Source organism: Atractosteus spatula, chromosome 14 (genome assembly GCF_055471065.1).
Source record: "Atractosteus spatula isolate fAtrSpa1 chromosome 14, fAtrSpa1.hap1, whole genome shotgun sequence".
Lineage (NCBI taxonomy): Eukaryota > Metazoa > Chordata > Actinopteri > Semionotiformes > Lepisosteidae > Atractosteus > Atractosteus spatula.
Genome location: NC_142719.1, coordinates 17737715 through 17757410, shown reverse-complemented (window position 1 = coordinate 17757410; position 19696 = coordinate 17737715). Strand labels below are relative to the sequence as shown.

The window sequence follows — 19696 nt, the reverse complement described above, 5'->3', positions numbered from 1 at the left end:
GAGTGGCGCAGCTTGCAGGTCCGCTTGTGCCCGGGCCAAAGACATTCAGGACCTCGCAGGAAAATAGTCGCTTGATTTTCTGCCCGAAGGTTTCGAGGAGGGAGGGGGTAAGACGGCGCAGGCGGCAGAGGGGGTTGGACTGCGGAGGCTGAAGTTAAGAAGGCAGCAGGGCGAAGGGCAGCATGCTTCTCGCTCTCCATCTTCCCGGCCCTGCCAGCGGTATCTGGGTGAGGCTGGCAAGTTGGGGGGGGTGCTTGAAGAAGGAGGCAGTGTAGTATTTGTGTGTGTGTGCGTGTGTGCGGTGCGGGCAGATCTGTAATCAGAGGTTGCAGCTCTTGCCGAGAGATAGCTCGAAGTCTAGCCTTCTTAATCACGGCTTGCCACCCTGCGATCTTTGCCCCGGGCACTTGGCAAGGCGGGGGCCCTGTTTACTCTGCCGCGCTGGCGACTATCCACGCTCTGACCTCGTTTTGATCGTCTCCTTCTCGGCCCCCCGGAGGCGGCTCGGAAGAAAAGGCCAGCGGGATAAGGTGCTGGCTGGGGCACGGGCACAAAGGGTGGCACCAGACAGCAGTGCTGCAGTTCACTAGTTCAACAGCCCCTACTTCCCTGACCCCCTGGCACAGCTGTCCTGATACTGCAGGCTGGCAGACACAGGATCACAATAAATCTCTCTCTCGCACTCCTGCTCTTGCTATCAAATCCTGCTTATGTTCTCTGCCCCTCTTCCAATCAATTAGCGACATGAAAAGTGGCTGAGTGTCAGTGTTGGGGCAGAGCAGGTTGCATTTGTGTCGTCTTTAAGCTGACTTTGATGAATATTTGTACACCTACTTTAGTGACACAAGACCACTGGAGCTGCTGTGAATGTGGAGGTGTGGTAAGTGGTTGGTTTGAAAATTTATGGTAGCAGTAGATTGTAGAAGCTACCACTGCTGTTGTAGCTTCAAACAGCCCACAATTTAAATGAGTCACGGTTATCCAAATCCGTTGTTCATTGGTGTCTCGCTGGACCCTCTTGGGAGCTGACATCCCCAGAAATCAAGCACTGCGCTCTCGTAAAGGTTTTGTTCTTTGAGAACAGTTAATTTGTGACATACCATTGGTTCGGTGATGTTCAGCGTCAGTGATTTGCACATTTAAATGTGAACAGCCATTGGGAATATAGCTGGGGGATTTCATTTAATCAACTTTCCCTGTTTCTTGCTCTGATAGCGTTCTGTCTGACTCCTTTCCTGCCAGGATCCTACGTCCTTTTAAAGTCTTCGGTGGTCAGCCAAAACCACTTTACACCCCCATATTCTGAAAGCCAGCCAGTATTCCAGACTTGGGGTCAGAGGTCACATGGCCGTTGCTCACAGAATCCCCTCTCTGCGCATATTTGTGTTTGCTCAGACAGGCGAGTTGTGTTAGGTGATCTCATCATGCACGACCAATCCAGGCATCTTATGCAGCCCTGCCAAAACATGCTTTTCTTTTTTTTTATCTTCTCTTTGGCAGTTCCCAGTGTTCCCACAGCCCCTACCCCTCCCACCTCCCAGGATGCTTTCTGACACAGTGTAGTTGGCCGGCTGGCATCATGTGACCTTCACTCCCACTTGTGACCGGCTGTGCCCACACATGCACACACAGTGGCGTGCATTGAAACCAAAGCCGCAGCGCGAACGTGAGCGTGGTTATTTTGTTCACACGTGAACATGCACCCACGGTACATCTGCAAAGCTCCAGAGGGGCTGTGTGGTCTGTTGTGGTCTATTGTGCTCTGTGTCTGCAAATCCAGCAGCCCTTCCCAGCTGCGTGCTCCCAGCAGCTGAGTGCCTGTAGCACAAGCTGGGCCTGGGAGCACAGTGCTCTTACTGGGACAGCACAGGCACTGGCCAGTTTGGGCCATCAGAATGGCATTGCAACCTTTTCATCCTGCCCCGCATCCATCATTAAGAGCATAAGGGCGGTTACAACCCAGAGGAGGTCATTCGGCCCATCTAGCCCGCTTCATAGTTAGTAGGCAATGATCCAGTGACTGACCCAGCTGTTTCTTGAAAGAAGCCGAACGGCTTCAACAACATTGCAGGTCAACTTATTCCACACTCCTACCATCCATTGGGTCATGTAATAACACTATCGTCTCGTTTTCCTTTCAGACTAGCTCTGAATGGAAAGATGTCAGGGTATCGGCTTCAAGAACATGGCTGGGTAGCTTGTTCCCGACTCCCACAACTCTTTGTTTAAAGTGCCTCCTGTTCTCAGTTTCACATGCACTTCCAGGTAGTTTTGACTTGTACTCTCCGGTTCGCGTTTCACTACGTCCGTGTTTTTCACAAAGGTCACCGTGTGCAGTGTTCGTCCTCATTGTAATACCTCAGGCCTCTGCAGTGTCAAGTGCCAGCTTGGCTGTAGTCACAGAAGACCTCAACATATGGCGACATGACAACCAACCCCAAAACAGAGCAGGCACAAACACAAACGTGCCTCCAGTTGGCCGATCACTGGACTGGACATTCTGTGGGAAATAACTGGACTGTTGTTTTGCTTTCATTTTGGGTGCAGGGGGAGGAGGGTGTAACTTGGTCATCGGGACTCTGGGCTCATAATCGGAAGGTTGTGGGTTCAAATCCCAGGTGAGATGCTGCTGTTGTACTCTTGAGCAAGGCACTTCACCCAGATTGCTCCAGTACTGTATACCCGGATTTCTAAATGTGTGCAAATGCAAGTCACTTTGGATAGAAACTTCAACCAAAGAAACTAGTAAAATGAGCAAGTGATACAGCTTCCCAGGCTGCATTCTGAGTGCAATAAACTATGTGTTGTGAATTTGCAGTCAGGAGGGATATCCACGTTTTCTGCAAGACTCTTTTTAGACTCCATTCCAGTGCGCCAGCCTGATTTCTCCAGATTCGTCCCCTGTCCTGCACTCCCTGTCTCCGCCAAGGAGGCCCGGCTGTTTGAAACAATCTGCTTCTCATGGCTACACCTAACACTTAGGACTCGCCCAGCCAAGAAGTCAAAGAGCAATGCAAGTGCACAGTGTGGCTCTCAACCAGCCGACACAGCCACACCTGCTTCGTGCGCAAACAGCCCCACCCCCAGCACCGTCACACACACACACCGCCTGAGTGGGGTCGGTGGGCGTCAGTGTGCGTCACCTTGCCTGACCTCCCTTGATCGGGGCCTGGTGACTCTCCGCACACGCAGGGCAAGCCAGGCTTTGCCTGCTGGGGGAAGTGGTTTCTCCAGGTATAAATCAAGTGGCTTCAGCCTCTCAATGCAGCTCATAGTGTGGGAGGCGCTTCATGAGGCTCAACGGGAAGAGGAAAGAAGCAGTTACTTTAGATCTTGCCGCCCTTTTTGTTAACTGGCTCCCCCCTGGTAGTCCTCGATTGAATTGCTGTGGTTCAGGGGTTGGGGGGGTGTTAGTTAAAATACAGTACCCATACTCTGTATGAGCCCTGGACACAGATAAAGCCACAGCCGTGCCGGCCTGTCAACACTGGGGTAATCTCAGGGCTGTCACTGTTCTCCCTTTCTGCATCTTTGTCTTTCTCTCATTCACACTGCGATTTGATTGATCACTGGAGCAAGCGCTGTTTCCCATCCACACACTGGAAAATTGGACGCCCTGTCTTTGCTTGAAAGTGACACCTGGTGGCTTGAGATTGTAATTGCACCCCTTATTCTGAGACTGTAATGCTACTCAATCTTGGGGAAGAGCAAGTACCTTTTAGCATTAATAATAATAATAATAATTCTTTACACTTATATAGCGCTTTTCTGGACACTCTACTCAAAGCGCTTTACAGGTAATGGGGATCCCCTTCACCACCACCAGTATGCAGCCCCAACCTAGACGATGTGACGGCAGCCATAGTGTGCCAGTACACTCCCCACACACCAGCTATCAGTGGGGAGGAGAACAGAGTGATGAAGCCAATTCATAGATGGGGATAAAAGCCAGGAGGAAATTTGGCCAGATCATGGGGGTAAAACCCTGCGATTTTCAATGGCCATGGTGAGTTAGGACCTTGGTTTTATGTTGCTAAAGGACGGAAACTTTTTTTCCAGTATAGTGTCCCTGTCACTACACTGGAGCATTAGGATCCACACAGACCATGGTGTGAGCATCCCCTACTGACCCCTCTAATACCTCTTCCAGCAGCAACCTTAGTTTTTCCCAGGAGTCTCCCATCCAGGTACTGACCAGGCTCCCAACTTCTGAACTCCAGTGGGTTGCCAGTTGTGAGTTACATTGTGATAAAGCTGCTGGCAAAATTAAAAGAAACACAAACGCCCAACAGGGACTTGCACCCTGGACCCTCAGATTCAAAGGCTGATGCTCAATAGTGTCGCCCACCCGCCCAAAAGTGAAAGTGTCCTCCTCCCCCACAACAGTTGTAATGACAAGACTATTAGTGAAGTTGTATTGTGGAGAAACACATTCACAAGAACTAACAATGACATTTCCACAAGCGACTGTAGAAGTGATAATGATTTTGACTTGATTTTCACACCAAGTTGAAGTTGTTTCAGGTCTATTTGGGCTCTCGGCCTGTTCTGACTCCCATCTTTAGATTGAGAATGTTGTAAAGCACTCACATTCACAGATGGACAGCCAGCCCAGCAAAGCGGTTGCCATACCAGTCCCAAGGGGTCCCCAACAAATTCCTGGTGTTACCCACACTCTCACTCAGTGATCAGTTTGCTACTGATGGCAGTGGTTCATTGACTAAAAGAGCTGAGGATCTGTTGTCTTGCTGATACTGCTGAGGTTATGTTTATTCACACAAAAACGGAGATTAAAAAAACACCTCAGTGCACTCGTCCTGTAATTCCCTGTGACAGGAACTCCCGAAAAATGCCCACTCACTTCCACGTCCATATGTTTGTCCGATCATTTCCTGTGTGTGTTCTTTTTGTACCGTTCTGTAAATTGGGGGAAAAAAAAGTGATCTAATAAGGAAAATAACCTATTTTTAGCAAATAGCGTCGTATTTTGCAAGCAGGAAGACCATAAAAAAAAGAAAAACATACAAAAACAGCAATTAAAAAAACACCAGGCAAAGCTCAGAGCAGGCACTGAGCTGCCCTGTTCTCCAGTGATCTCCCCGCGTACGTGTGCAGAGTATTGTGTTGGTGTGCAGCCAGAAACCCCTCCCCCTGCCTCTCGCCCACAGCCCCCCAGACCCCCCCCCCCCAACCCTTCCTATGCCCTGATCAGCGGTGTGGAGAACTGGCACAGCCCTGGCACAGGCGGCACACAGACGGGCACACAGATGGCCAGCAGGCTGCCGATGTCTTTGCTGACCACCTGGTCCCTGACAGAGCCTGCCTGGCAGAGAGGGGGCGGACGATGAGAGCGAGCGCCGGGGCTGCCAGGCGCGCGTCCGAGCCCGCTTACCTGCGCGGCGCCGCCGATTCGCCGCCGCCAGTCCATCTCCGCTTCCCTCCCCTTGCGTGCTGCTTTATGATCCCGAGCATTTAATCACCGCTGTGAGGGGCGCGGGCTTGCCGATCCCTCAGGCGCTGGGGCAGAGTGTCGACGGAGGGCTCGCTTTGTGTCTTTCATTTCTCACCCTTGTTGAGGCTCTTGCATCTGATCGAAATTGGTGTATCATGAGAAATCGGAGGCTTTTCCAGTGTCAGCCGGGTTCATCCATTAGTGCTGTGGAACCTCATTCTGGGACAGATGAATTAAAAACCAAAAAATCTAAGAACAACCTTGCATACATGTTTATTTGCATTTGGTAAGCTTGGTGCAAGTTGTTCTTGCGATTAGTAATGAACACAGGTAAACCGTTTTTCTGTGTCATCCCTACTTCGGTGATTCAAATTAAAAATTTTCCCTTTGTTGTACAATGGTGTTTTTTAGTGATGTTATTTTTGTTGTCTTTATAAAGTAGTGGGGAAACACAAAATCTCCATTCTGTTCAGTACCTTTTTTTTTAATTCTTTCACACAGGCAGGTAAAAATTGTTCCTGATTATAGGGCACCAAGGGTTAAAAGCACCCTGTACTCTCTCCGGCAGTGTCAAAAAGCAGTTCTTATCTTGAGGAGGGGGAGTTTGGCAGCTGCCAAAAGCACTCACTCTCCCCAGGTGTGCCCTCTGCACTCTGTGGTACCATCCAGCAGCGAGGACCCCATAAATTGGGCCGAAAACAGAGCCGTCTGCCGAGAATGCCAGCATAAAATATCGAGTTGTTCTGTCATATTAAAATATAGGAAAAAATAATAAAATGAAGTAAAATAAAAGAGCTCAGTGAACATCTGTGGGGGATAGCCTGGGGGATTAGAAGGGTTTGGAACATTTTAAGCGCATTAGGGATTAAAAAAGGTCAGAATGTTTAGCAACATACCGATAAACCTCTTAAGCGAAACCCAATTGGGAGGATGTGAGTGTTATCCAAGGTTGGGGGATTTGGTTGCCACTCGCTCTGGCAGGATGAGGTCTGGCACCACCAAGTGGAGAGTATTGAGCATTGCATTTTGGGGAGGAGTTCTAGCTGAGGCGAAGGCAAGGGTGGGATGGGAGGGAATTTCGCAATAGTGCCCAAGACATGAGGCTTTTGATAAATGGACCTTTATGTCAGTAGGGATCCCTGCCAATCTCTGATTTTGTACATACCGTTACCTTTGCTTGTACACATCCACCAGATCTGCATGGGTGCCAGTTTGCTGCAAAGTGACTTTTCCCTGTGCCACATTGCGGAGAATATTCCCAGTAGGTCATCCTTGTGGATCTGCTGAAATGTTCTGATCTTCCCAAGGGGCTCCGACTCTTCTGCTCTCCTCGCCATGTTGTGTCCCAACACTGGTAAGGTTCTGCTTCTGTGTACAGGAGCCAGCCGAGCAATATGACGTTGCATTCCCCTCATCTGCAAAGCATGCACCTTGTTCATCTACGAGCCCCAGCACTGTGACTGACCTCTCAGGGGTACCAGATTTTTAGGGTTCAGCAAGCTGCTTTTTAGATTGGAAATGAAGGGTTACTGTTGATACCCCCCTTCTCTGCAGTCCAGAGTTCTCCCCCTGATCATTCCAACAGAACAGGCTGCAGTGTTTTCTACAGGAGAGAGGGGAATCTGAGGGCTCAAGAGCCGACATAGTCCAGCTTTTAAGACAACTTAAGAAAATGAAAACATTCTTTTCTTAGCCATTGGTTGCCCATAATGTCACATATTCCATTCATGACTGACTTTTAAGGCTCTAAATCCTCTGCCTCCATCATACACTCCTGAACTCCTCCATGTTTACACTCCCTCTGTAGCTCCGGTCAGTTGTGGCCGGTCCTTTGCATACTGTACCCAGGACTAAATCTTGGACTTTTGGAGACCATGCCTTTTCTGTCACTGCTCCGTTGTTAGTGAATGCCCTTCCTCAGGCCCTACGAGAGACAAAGTATTTGGCTGTTTTCAAATCCCAACTCAAAACTCACCTTTTTACCAGGGCCCTACGTCTGATTGCCCTACATTCTATCCCGTACGTTCTTGTTTCACTTTTTCTTGTACTTGTACTTATTTTCTGTATCCCTATGCACAGCGTCCTTGCATTTGGAAAGGTGTTTTATCAATAAAAGTTAGAAAAAGGGGTCTACGGAGATCGGGGAGACAGCTTCTGGGGAAGTGTGGAAGGCAGAATTGTGTAAGTGAATGGAGAGGTTTTGAAATAAATGTCATTGATAGTTGAGACCTTGTGGGAAGGTGTGAAGCTGGTTTAAAGATTTTGGATTCTGATATATTTCTGGACTAGGTGTCTTTGAATTCCTGTGAAAGGATGCAGACTGAAAGATCACTATAAGGACAGGAGAGGCAAAATGGAAAAGCCCATGCCTCACTCCTCTGATTCCCTGTAACATTTGGCCAGTATTCCTCCTGTTCCAAAATGTTTTCTTCTTTCTTGTTTTTGGAGTGGGATAAATCACTATGCGTTCCTTTGCAGCTTGGCCTGTGATACAGCTCCTCACTCTGACATTTACAGTATATTTCGGTGTTTTGAAATGTCTTTCTCTGCATCTTTGTCCTGTATCCTCTTGTTACCTTCAATAAATCCGTAGAAGGAGAAACCTTCGGAGAGAGCTCGTTAAGGTGTGCGTTTTGTTTCTTTGAATAAGTATTTACACATCTCTTTCACGGGGCTGGCTTTGAAAAGCCCCTGGATAGGACTTAGTACCTGCGTTTGGGGGGACAAGCCACTGTGTTTTATTTTCATTGAACAGAAGGAGGACTTGTCTTGAATAAGAACAGTGTCTCGAATAAGAGCAGATTTTGAACAAGTAAACAGTTTGGAGCAATAAAGCCTTTCTTCTCCAGCTCCGGCCGTCTTGTTTGCTGTGGGTATCCGCAGTGAGCACAAATACCAGGCCAGTCAGACAGTAGGAGATGGGGATTAGCACTTGGGTACGGAGGCGTAGTTCAGCCTGTATTGACATAGCCATCCCAACAATCACCTCACGCAGGGGCCGGCAGGCCTCTGCCCCCACTAGTGTCCTTAGGCTTTTCAGAACTGGGACCAATTAAGCTATTAAGGACCAACAAAGTAATTGGGGATTCAGTTAAGCAGCAATTCATTTAGTAATTAAGAATTGAAAAGAATAGTGTGCAGATCTGAGCAGTGTACAGCTGTGGATCTGAACAGGTGTCTCGAGGCTGGCTGCCCTCTAATGGGGGGTCTGTCTCTTTACAGTGTCATGTATTGATGTTGCTATCTGCACAGAAGGGAATAGTTGGTCTTTACACCTGGAAGAGGAGAACTGAATGGCCTTGTGTGCTGCACAGTATTTCACTTGATCTACTTATCTGTAATCTTGCAAGGGTTACTGTAGTCACCAGTGTCATTGGAGGTGAATCCTAATCAGTCCCAGACTTTTGGTTAACTCTTGCATGGTAAGCTGGTGGTGTGCACAAACCTTGTGATTTGTAAAATGTATTTTATTGGTGGGGTTCAGTCCAATGTAAGAAAAAAGGCAAGTTACAGTAGGCTATGTGTCAAACCCTGGTCCTATGGAGCCCCGTCCAGTAAGTTTTATAGGTCAGCTGGAATCACCTGTTTTTGATAGGAACGCTTCTATAAGTTTCAACAGTCTGCTGCTTCACTGATTGCAAATTAAATTGTTTCAGCCTTCTGAAAAAGGATTGTTTAATAGGTACCTACCTGTAACACTTGCTGGATTGGGGCTCTCTCCAGATCAATGTACACTGAAACTGCTACTCTGCACACTCACCCCTCTGGTGGACAGTTACTGCTACTGCAGCATAGACCAGCTACAAAACAAAGGACTGTCTTTGTATGCATTTCACTCTTTAATCACTAGGTCAGCAAAAACCCCTGGATGCAACTACAACAGAAAAGGTAGAAAGGATTATGCTGGTTTTAGTACTGTGGGGAAGTTTTTTTGAAGATGTTTAATTATCTTCGGACGTGCTTTTCAGAGATTAAACCAGCCATTCCAAGAAATAGACACAGATTCCCTTTAACTCTCCTTCCTGATCTTTCCTTCTTGATCTTTCTGTTTTCCCCTGCGCGCTCTATATTTCATGTTGCACATCGCCCTGCGCCTTTGAATGTCCAGCAGGGATCCACATCTGGGCAGATGTGGGGTCTTTCTTTCTGCTTCAGATAAGTGCTCCGCTGATACAAGTTTGTGTGCCAGGTCTATAAAGTACCAAACATGTGAAGAGTTACGCTCTCCATGCACACATATAAATGTATCCCTAAAAAAATAGTTGGCATTGTTTCCCAGCACACCCCAGACTGCACTTTTACACCCCACGCCCCAAGTGACGCCCCACTTGTACTTGGCTTCTTTTAAATAGCATACAGCCTGTGAAACCATGAACCAGCACACTTTGTAGGTGAGTCACCTGGGCTGACTCTCACACGAGGCTGAGATCACCTGGGTTGAACTCTGTGGACCTGAATCGTAGTAACATGGTTAGTCCAGTCTAGAAATATTTAAATTCAGTTTCTAGACTCTAGTTCAGGGGTTGTATGTTCAGATCTTGGGTGGGTTGCTGCTGATGTACTCTTGAGCTTAGGGATGGCATAGTGACATAGAGGTCAGCACTACTTCCTCGCAGCAGGTGCAGTCATGGGTCGAATCTGGTGCCTGTCTGTGGGGAGTTTGCATGGTCTCCCTGTATTGGTGAGTGGTAGGCAGGTGCTCTCCCACCTCCCAAAGGCACGCTGGGTGAGGCTGACTGGTTGCTCTTAATTGTTCCTTTCTAGGAGGAGGAACTCAAGGTGATTTCATGCTGGTTTTCGCCCAGCGGTAACTACTACTGCCTACAGGCAAATGGAGAAATGAGCTCATGGGCCAAAGGGCTCCCAATTAGGAACCCCTTTGTGATCACTTCTGGAAGACAATATTTTGTTTTGTTTTTCCTCCCAAAAAATCCAAAATACTGTCTCTCAATTCCTAAACCTACTCCGAAGAGAACCCGGCTCTCGCGGGGTTAAATGGTCTGTGCCAGTGGCGGCACAATACGTGTGCGCCGTACATAAACAAGCAGACAAACACTCAGATGAGCGAGTAAACAGGGCCGCGGCAGGTTTATCTCTGGCAGCGCTGGCGCACGGTGTGGAGGGGAGATAAGGAGGGATCAGTGGGCACAGTGCTGTGTGCTGGCGCGGGATTTGTGTGTGTGTGTGTGTTCAGCTGGCAGCGTTTCGATAAGACCTTGTTTATACGATAAAAACTGTGTCGCTGATGAAGATCCTGGTCAAAGCTCCCAGGGCTAAACAAATTATTAATAATAATAAGCACTAGCTGAACCAATGGCAAGACCAAAAGTGCTGTTATATTTTTATTTGTTTCTTACACTTCATAGGAAAACATCCCAGGTGTCCTGGACAGAAGTACAGCACTCTTCCTAAAGCACTGATGTTAAAAGTGAGCTGTTTGTGAAACCTCTCTTCAAAAACCCAGGAGGAGTTCAGGCTAAAGATATAATGACTCTCTGGTCCTGAGTGTATTTTCTGAGAGGACTCCGGTTGTCCCCCCTTTAAAATGATCAGAAATCTTCAGTCTGCTGTCCTGATGTTGTCACACATGAACTACACAAGCAAAGGCATAGCAAGATTATTTGTGCTGCAAAACCCACATGAGGCAGGGAAGGTGCACTGTCTGACGGTGTTCTGTGAACACTTCTCACCTGTGTTCTCCGAAGACCTCATGTCTGTTTTTGTCGTCTTCAATAAAGCCTGCATGTAGTTTCAAATAAAAGGAGGTTTGAAGATGTCGCTCCAGTCCCAGAAGGGTGAGGATGAAGGCTGGCTTTGGATGAGTGAAGTGCAACACTGAGACTTTGCAGGATTCTGCCAGTCCGGACCTGTAGTTTGCGGACAAGGTCCAGTTTACTGGCTGTGTGTTTTGTTTTTATTCTTCATATGTGGCTGATTTCGCCTGCATCCAGTGTTTGATCACCCTCCTGTCCAACTGCAAATAGCTCAGTACTCTGACATATTTGATTCCTTAAGCCAACGAAACATTAGGTTACCCTTAAGAGAGAACGATCACTGGGGCTCTTCCTAGACATTCCCAAGACAGATTTGTAGCAGATCACAATCGGTCTGAATGTGCAGTGAATACCCCTGTGTCCGCCCAAGGTGAGCCCCTGTACTCTATAACCCTCAACCCTGAAACCATAGCCAACCACCCGGGCTAAATAGCTGTCCAAGGTTAAAAGCCAATCCTCCCCAGCCCAGAAGAACCTAGGTTGCTGTAGCAAACTTGACATTTCAGTGGATAAGAAACGGAACTGGCAGGTTGTTTGCTTGTGAAAGAGATTTTTTTTTCCGGCATGCATGCACATATTTGTGTGACTGTGTGGGAGAGTGAACAGGGGGTTGTGTATGTGACTCTCTTGTGTGTGTGTTTTTCCCTGCGTCCCTGGTCCGGCACTGTGTGTGTGTGTCGGCACTGTCAGTCAGGAGGAATGTGTGAGTGCCGCCAACACTAAGATGGCTGCCAACACTAAGATGGCTGCCAGGATTCCAGATCGAGAGAGAGAGGGAGAGTGGGAGTCAGGCACAGGAGAAGGAAGAGGAATAGAGGACTTTTTCTCTTCCCTGCTGCGCACAGACAGACACGGCGTTTCTTTGTTTCGATATCTATGTAAAAAATATATATATTTCTGTTTTGAAGCTCTGAGAGCGAGAGATTTGCGATGGTGTAGGCTGCCCGTTGTGTCATCGCCCACACTGGCAGATAAAACCATTTCATATTTTTCTTTTTAGAAAGCAGCAGATAATACTAGCACGTGTACAGGTCTCTTATATTCACAAATCGTCCATATCAGAGGTGTTTCATCCTTGTCCTGGAAGGCCAGAATGTCTGCAGGTTTTCTAGGTCTCTTCAATGCACCAGCCCCTGAATCTGGCAGTAGTTACAGCACTAAATTAGTCAAATTAACAAGTCCATAACTAGCTGATTTAGATAAAGAGGTGGAATAAAAAACTGCAGAAATGCTGGTCCTCCAGGCGTTAGGATTGTAGACCCAATGTCTACGAAGGTCCACGTGCTGAATGATTAAAGAAACAGCAGGGTCTGTCTGCTTCATTACAGTGAGCATGTTTAGAAACTGGCCACAGAAACTGCTTCTGCATCGCTTATATCTTATTACTTGTCAAGAACTTCTGCCTGCACTGCATGGATTAGGATTACACATTAGAATCAGTTTTTGCCCGAATGGGGCCTTGAAGACACTAGTTTTTTTGGCGTTTCGTTTTCATATTATTCAGCGTATAATTCTCGGGAAGCACTCGTGGCTGAAATATTCCTCTCCGCTGTTGGGGAGCAGAGAGGATGTCCATCGCGTGGCTCTTGATCTCCGTCTCGATCTCTGGCCCAGCGGGAGAGAAGTTACAAGCAGGGTACCGCTGTTCCTTCCACAAAATACCTTTCGGCAGACATTATACGAAAATTGAAACATGCAGCAACACTGCTGCTTGTGGTAACATGGCCTTGCACATGCTCAAGGCCTAAACACAAATATTTGCAGAGAGGATGGCAGAAAGATTTATTTTGGGAGGGCTTGATTTAGCAGGGCTCTCCACGGGGAGGTAGGTATAGATCAATCAAGGGATGCAGACTTCCCTGACTGTTATGGCTAAGCTATGATGAGCATGATAAAAACTTTCCTTAACCTCCAACACACTTGTTTCAGATCCCTCTAGAGGAGACTCTAAGGGACAGAAAGGTGAAGAAGTGTTGGAGCTGTTTATACAACACAAATCCCCTGCTAATGACCAAGGGTTAAGGAGGATTAGAATAAGATGGATATGAAACAGCTTTTAAATGTTAAATGACTGCATTGCACTGGCGAAGGAAAATCATTGGCCCTCTCCATGTTTGCCATCAGGATCAAAACTGTGGAGTATTGACATGGAGGTCATAAGCATATGGGGTTGGAGATTTGGCTAAAAATGTACTGGCTCATCTTATTTGAAACATCAAATGTGTCATCTCTGAGCCTGCTGTAAAACGGAAGGAAACTTTGCATCTGGTTAGAATAATGGGCAGAGTTGGGTGATAAAACACACTATAAACTGTGGGAAAGCATGGCACAGGCCAAGGGAAAGCTTGGTACCAATTATGGAAAACTGTGGCAAAGGGTCACGAGCTGTGGGATACCGCAGAGCAAAGTGTGGCACAAACCGTGGGATCCCACATCAAAACACAATGTGCACCTTGGAAAAGAGTGGCAAAGCAAACACCGAGAGCCTCCATACTGGGTGTTACAATTTTCATAATTTGCATTTTACAATCCTTTTGTATACTTTTGATGGCATTCAGCTTGTTAAGAAGTCCATTAAAGCAGCAAAGCAACCATCTGTATCAGAGGGGAGTGATTTTACCAAGGATTTTAGTCCAGAATCGGAGATCTCACACATATGTCTAAGCTCCCACTTTTCTTTTCCAGAATCCGGACAATCAGAGAATTCCAACCAGCAAGGAGAGACAGACATCAAACCGCCGCCAAACGGTGAGTAACAGCACTGACCCCGTTCTGAAAAGGCTCACTCTGCTGTATGATGGTCGTCAAACAGGTTTGTAGCCTGTAATTAGTGACTCTTGCCTGTAATGTCACATGCTAAACCTGCTGCTTATGCAACACTAAAGGACTGAGTTTGTATCTGCGGTTGTCATCTTCAAACTAGACTGATCCAGACGCAGAGATCGTCTGAGATGAGCCACCAGGTCTAAAGAGGACCTGGCAGAGCAGAGTTATCAGAGGACGGTCATCAGCTTCTAGTCCTCCTGGCTCTTGTGTGACTCGCAGATGCAGATGGAGACGCAGTTGAATAGAAGGCCCCAATGTGTTATCCTAAATTGACTCTGTTGCCGGCTCACATTAACACATCTGTGATTTGTGAGAAGAGTGGCTCTGAAACTATTTTTCCTGAGCAGCGCTCCAGCCTTGTCTTCACACGTTTGATTAAGTTTTATTGTTTGTTGCGGCAGAAGCGAGCTTTGACAGTGCTTGCCAAGCTTTCTCCGAGCCTCCTTTGTTGTGAAACTTGAGGGCACATTGCTGAGAGGAGACGTTAGTGTGTCATAAATCATGTTGGCGTTGTGGGAAGGTGGAAAAAATTGCATGGGTGTGAAAAGATACAAAAATAAGCCCTGCTGTTTCATGGTCAATGGCAATCACATAAATAGTTTCAATTAGTGAACCCTCCGTGTGACTAGACAGCCTGGACTGAATGGGCAACTGACCGTTTCCTCTGACTGGATACACTCAAACAGTGATCAGTAGATTAATTCATGTATTTATTAATTTGTTCTGTCATTTTCCCTACCCTTTATATGTTACCTACCAGAACTAAAGCATTCTGCAGCAGCAGGTCTATGTTCTTCTGTATTAGGCTTTGAATCTTTGATTCGCATGAACTGCAGTTCAGGGTTGTTGCGTATGAGGCGCTGTGCAGCATGTCAGTGATTGCTGTGTTCTTCATTCACAGGACACTTGAGTTTCCAGGACTGCTTCGTGACATCTGGAGTTTGGAATGTCACTGAGCTGGTCAGAGTGTCGCAGAGTAAGTGTCTCTTCCACGAGTCCTCTCTGTTTAATATGTTCTCCACACAGTTATTGCTACCAAAACCCCTACCATCCATCCATTTTCAAACTGCTTTATCTAGTAGAGGGTTGCGGAGGAGCTGGGGTCTATCCCATGAAGCAATGGGCATAAGCCAGGATACACCCTGGACTGGACACAAGTCCATCACAGGGCACACACAGATACTTACACCAGGGCCAGTTTTCCCAGAAGTGAATTAAACTTCCAGTATAAACTGTCTTTGGACTGTGGGAGGAAACTGGAACACCCAGAGGAAACTTACACCCCAGGAATTGAACCCAGGACCCAGGGCTGTGATGCAGCAATGCTAAACACTTCACCACTGTGCCGCCCATAACAGCCCTACTAATACTTACTATTATTATTGTATTCTGCGATAATTGTTTAAGCATAGATTACAGTTTAAACTGTTCATTTGCAAACTCAGTGTTAAAACCCATTTCTGCTGTTCTGGACAGTAGAACTGCTCGCAGAACCTAGGCATTTCACAGAGCACAGCTACATCTGGAAAGCTGGTTCTTCTTTTCCATTCTTTTCTCTGTTCATTGATGTTATTTTGTTTCCTCAGCTCCGGTTGCCACGGCATCTGGGCCCAATTTCTCACTGGCTGACCTGGAAAGCCCCGGATACTACAACATCAACCAGGTGGCACTGGGGCGACGCTCAATTACTTCCCCCCCATCCACCAGGTACACAGCACAAAGGTTCCTCCTTCTCTTTCTTCTTAACATCATCAACCTGCTATGTTTTCATTAATCGTCATTGAGTGAACAGCGGAAATGTGTGCCTTAAAAAATCATAGGTACAACAATTTAGATTTTAATCATAAAAAATATTTTCCTTGGAGGATTATGCAGGAGCAAGAAAAAGACATGTTTTAAAATACACTTTTTTCTTGTCATATAAAGTTTTCAGACTGGCTTGGAAGACAATATATATTAACGGTTCACTTTTTCTAGCCTTACATCACTCTCACTCCAATCACTTTTGTTTCAGAAGTGTATTAGTTATTACATTTAATCAAATCTGAGCTTTTGTCTTTTCTTAGACTCTGTAACTAGGCAGTGTTTGATGAGTGCAGGTTCTACTGTATGTGACAATTAATGTTTAGTATTCATGTTAACACAAGTATTTGGTAAAATCATAAAGAATGTAATGCACAAAAAAACCCTCTGTTCCATTCTGTATTCTCGGCATGTACTTCAGGGTCTTATGTACTTCTTGGGAATATTAAAGGAATGACAGTTATGGCACAGCCTGAGGTCTTAAGCTTACAGGACTGCAGATTCTACTATTAGCTTTACCAGTAAAAAGATAAGTCATGTATTTCAGCATTACTAACATCTCCATGCTGTGATCTGTGAGGCTGTGTTTCATACTGTGTAAATGTGAGATGGTACCTCTCTCTCTCCCTCCCCTTTTATTCTCTGCCTGTCTTTCTTTCGCTTTGCAGATCTGCTGAAGTGGAGCTCTATGCAAGCCTGCCCAGGAGGTAGCTATAACTTGCTCTACTTATCCCTGCATTGAGCTTTACTCCTGGGGGGGGGGGGGAGTTTACACAGTCACCCTGGTCCTGTCTTTATACCCGCATGCCCTGCCTGCTTCTCCACCCGAATGCAACATTTTCCACCGGGTTGCTCAGAACAGACATCTTTCCTTTATCCTTTGACCTCCTCCTATCCAAGTGCCCCCTGTAACTCTTTCACTGTGCAGATGAATTGGGTTTAAGTAGAGCTGCAGAACCTAGAAAATCCTTTGACCCTATAGACTGCTGCCCTGAACTTGTCCAGATGTGGAGCCCTGCAGCTCCCCGGGCCTGAAATGAGCAAAGCTAAGAAGAGAGTCTTATTCTGTCCGTGCCTGGCGCCTGACAGGATGCCTGCTGTCCAAACAGCCGCAGCTCTGATCCCCTGTGCTTTCTGTCTCTCTCTCTCTCCTCTCCCCTCATCCCTGCAGCTCCACCAAGCGCAAGTCCATCGACGACAGCGAGATGGAGAGCCCGGTGGACGACGTGTTTTACTCGGGTCGCTCCCCAGCCGCCAGCAGCAGCCAGTCCAGCGGGTGGCCCAACGATGTGGACGCAGGTACGGCCGCCCCCTGCCTTGTCACTGACCCCTGACCTTTGACCTCACACTGCACCACCCCACTCTCCTGTTACTCCTGCTCCTCACTGCTCAGACCCCGGGCCTGCCCTTCAGATAGATCTATACTGTTGATCTTTTATGTAGATAAGTGCAGAAACAGAATTGTTCGATCTAGAGATCAAAAGAAAATGAATTAACGTAAAGCCTTCCATTGACAATTCAGTGTTTCGAGATCTGGATCGTTAACTAAATATAGCAGAGTGCAGGAAAGCACTGCTGTGACAATTGAAGCTGTGAGTAATAATTAACGACCAAGCATCTCGGATTGTGATGAGGGTTTTTTTCTGTTCATGTGCAGATGGTAGAATGAATGAAAATGAGCAGGGTTTGTCTTTCTGCTCCTGAGTTCTTTTTACCAGCTGCACTTGTGACTCTTGTGGTACATGAACCTGTGGCAGGTATGGTTTCTGAAGTGAGCTGGTAACACTTTACTGCCTTTTGTGCTGCTCCAGCAGGGCCTTGCTGCCCTACAAAGACCCTGCAATACAGTTAATAATGCAAACTCGGGGGCTAATTAACTTGGCTTCATTACAAGACTCCCCCAGCAGGACAGCATTACACATACTTTGGCATCACAGTGTGTTTCAACATTCTTTCCCTCCCAAATCTCTAAATATAAACTTAGATCACAGCATCCTCATCCAGCAGCCTTCCTTGATTGCTTTAAAACAAAGCTTAAAAAGACAGGCCAAATCCTTGCTCAAGAAAACCAATGATGGCTGTCGTCACTAACAGCCTGTCATTGTAAAGTGTTACCAGTGCAGGCTGTATTCATCCCCCCCCCCACCCCCACCCCACCCCACCCCACAGAGATTTTCAAGATGTCATACACAGGGACTGCTCGGAGAGCTGTGATTTTTGATTCACTGGACTTATCTTTTGTCTAAAAAAAGGTGAACATAGTCCTTAGTCTTGAGATGTCATTGCTAACAGTTTGGAAAAGCTGTGTAATGCAAGACACCTCTCTAGTGCTGTAAGGCTCAAGGTTATAACCTGTCTATTCAAGCTGTTTCCATTATAACCAGGAAAGAGATGGAGCAGTCTCAGAGGCCTGTTTCTAATTGCTTTGGCAGGAATATATGAACAGTTTAAAAAAAATTAAAAGAAATTTATGTTTTAATTAAGGATTTGGGAATCTATATTGTTTCATTTTTTTTCTTCATGTTGCAATACATTCCAGCCTTGTTTGGGCTGAATGTTGCGAGATTAGGTTGAGACACTGATCATGGGCCATCCTGGGTTACATCTAGTCTATAAGCATGAAGTAGAGAACACCTGAATTTTCACTGTCTTAAAGTGATCCAAATTTCAAAGTGAAATGACGCCCACTAGAGTCTGGGAAATACAAAAACACAGCTCGCCAGCATGCACCCAGTGTGGATGCTATTTGTGGTAAGTTCCCTTTGATGCCTTCCAACCCTCCCATTCCTTCTATCAAAAGCTCATACGCTTGCTTGACTGGACGCCGCAGGTGTCTGCCCCCCCAGAGAAAGCAGTTTTTTTGAGCATTATTCACAGGTGGAGGAGCTAGGAGCTTAATTGCAAACGAAGCTTTGAGCACTAGGAGTTTCGGATGGAAGTTCCATCTTGGCATTTAATTGACACCGCTGTGAGTGTTTAGCAGTCCATTTCCATGGCTCTAAGAGAATCGGAGGGAAAAGATTGCTACTCAGTGGTGACAGAGGTTTGTGCTTTTCTGTCAGACAATGGGTGCCCAGATGGGTAGGTTTGCAGGGAGCTTGAGTGATGGACTAGTGTTTAAAAAGCTCCTTGGGTTTCAGCATCTCAGCAGTCCCTCAGATGGGCATCATTAATTGTACAATGCTGAACACTTCTGGAGAGATTCAGAGCTGAGCTGAGCTCCGCAAACTGCAAAGGGCAGAGGATTAAACTGACCAAGTTTCAATCATTAGCACTGTCCCAGAGCCCTTCTCCCCTTGCAAATATAACTGCAGTTTTAGACTGATCCTGAATTAATAGGATATATTAGTCTTAGCTCTTGATAACTTAGTGCTGATATGTGAAGGAGCTTCACTATGCTATTGAACACTGAGATACCTTTGTGAATATACAGCCTGATAGTTGGCTATAGCTGTCACTATCAGCCATCACTGTGAACATTTATAAAGGGGGGAATTCAAAATTAACAGCTCTGACTTATTATTTGCAAGGCTTATGTCATGAACAGTTCTTTGAATAATTATACTGCTGTCTAAAGAAACAGAAGAAGGTCAGAAGAATTGATGGAAATAATTACATTAATGGCATGACAGCACACTTACAAATGCTTTGCACCCTGATGTTCCTACATGCTATCGGCATTAATGTTCTGTTAAGAGGCATTGTAAACACTGTAAGGCTCTGTGAGTTGCTACTGTCTGAGCACTGCGTTTATGTGAAACACCTGAGCTGCTGAGCTGGTTAGATGTCTGGAGATGTGGTATGTGCAAGGAGTGTGAAGACCTTTGTATTTTCCTGCTCA

The 19696-nt window shown here is 46.5% G+C and overlaps 1 protein-coding gene across 50 annotated transcripts in view; it reads left to right on the top strand.

Annotated features, from left to right (window-relative positions):
* nfixb (nuclear factor I/Xb) overlaps positions 1-19696 on the top strand; it is a 174969-nt gene that overhangs the window by 127262 nt on the left and 28011 nt on the right. For 20 of the 50 annotated variants that reach the window (XM_088931948.1, XM_088931962.1, XM_088931936.1 and 17 more), the window contains 5 exons: positions 13912-13974; positions 14954-15028; positions 15639-15759; positions 16524-16562; positions 17027-17154. In XM_088931948.1, the coding sequence (XP_088788074.1) occupies positions 13912-13974; positions 14954-15028; positions 15639-15759; positions 16524-16562; positions 17027-17154 (426 nt within the window). Of the gene's footprint in view, positions 1-13911; positions 13975-14953; positions 15029-15638; positions 15775-16523; positions 16563-17026; positions 17155-19696 lie in introns of all 50 variants that reach the window. The other 30 variants (XM_088931923.1, XM_088931960.1, XM_088931934.1 and 27 more) reach the window with 2 other exon arrangements.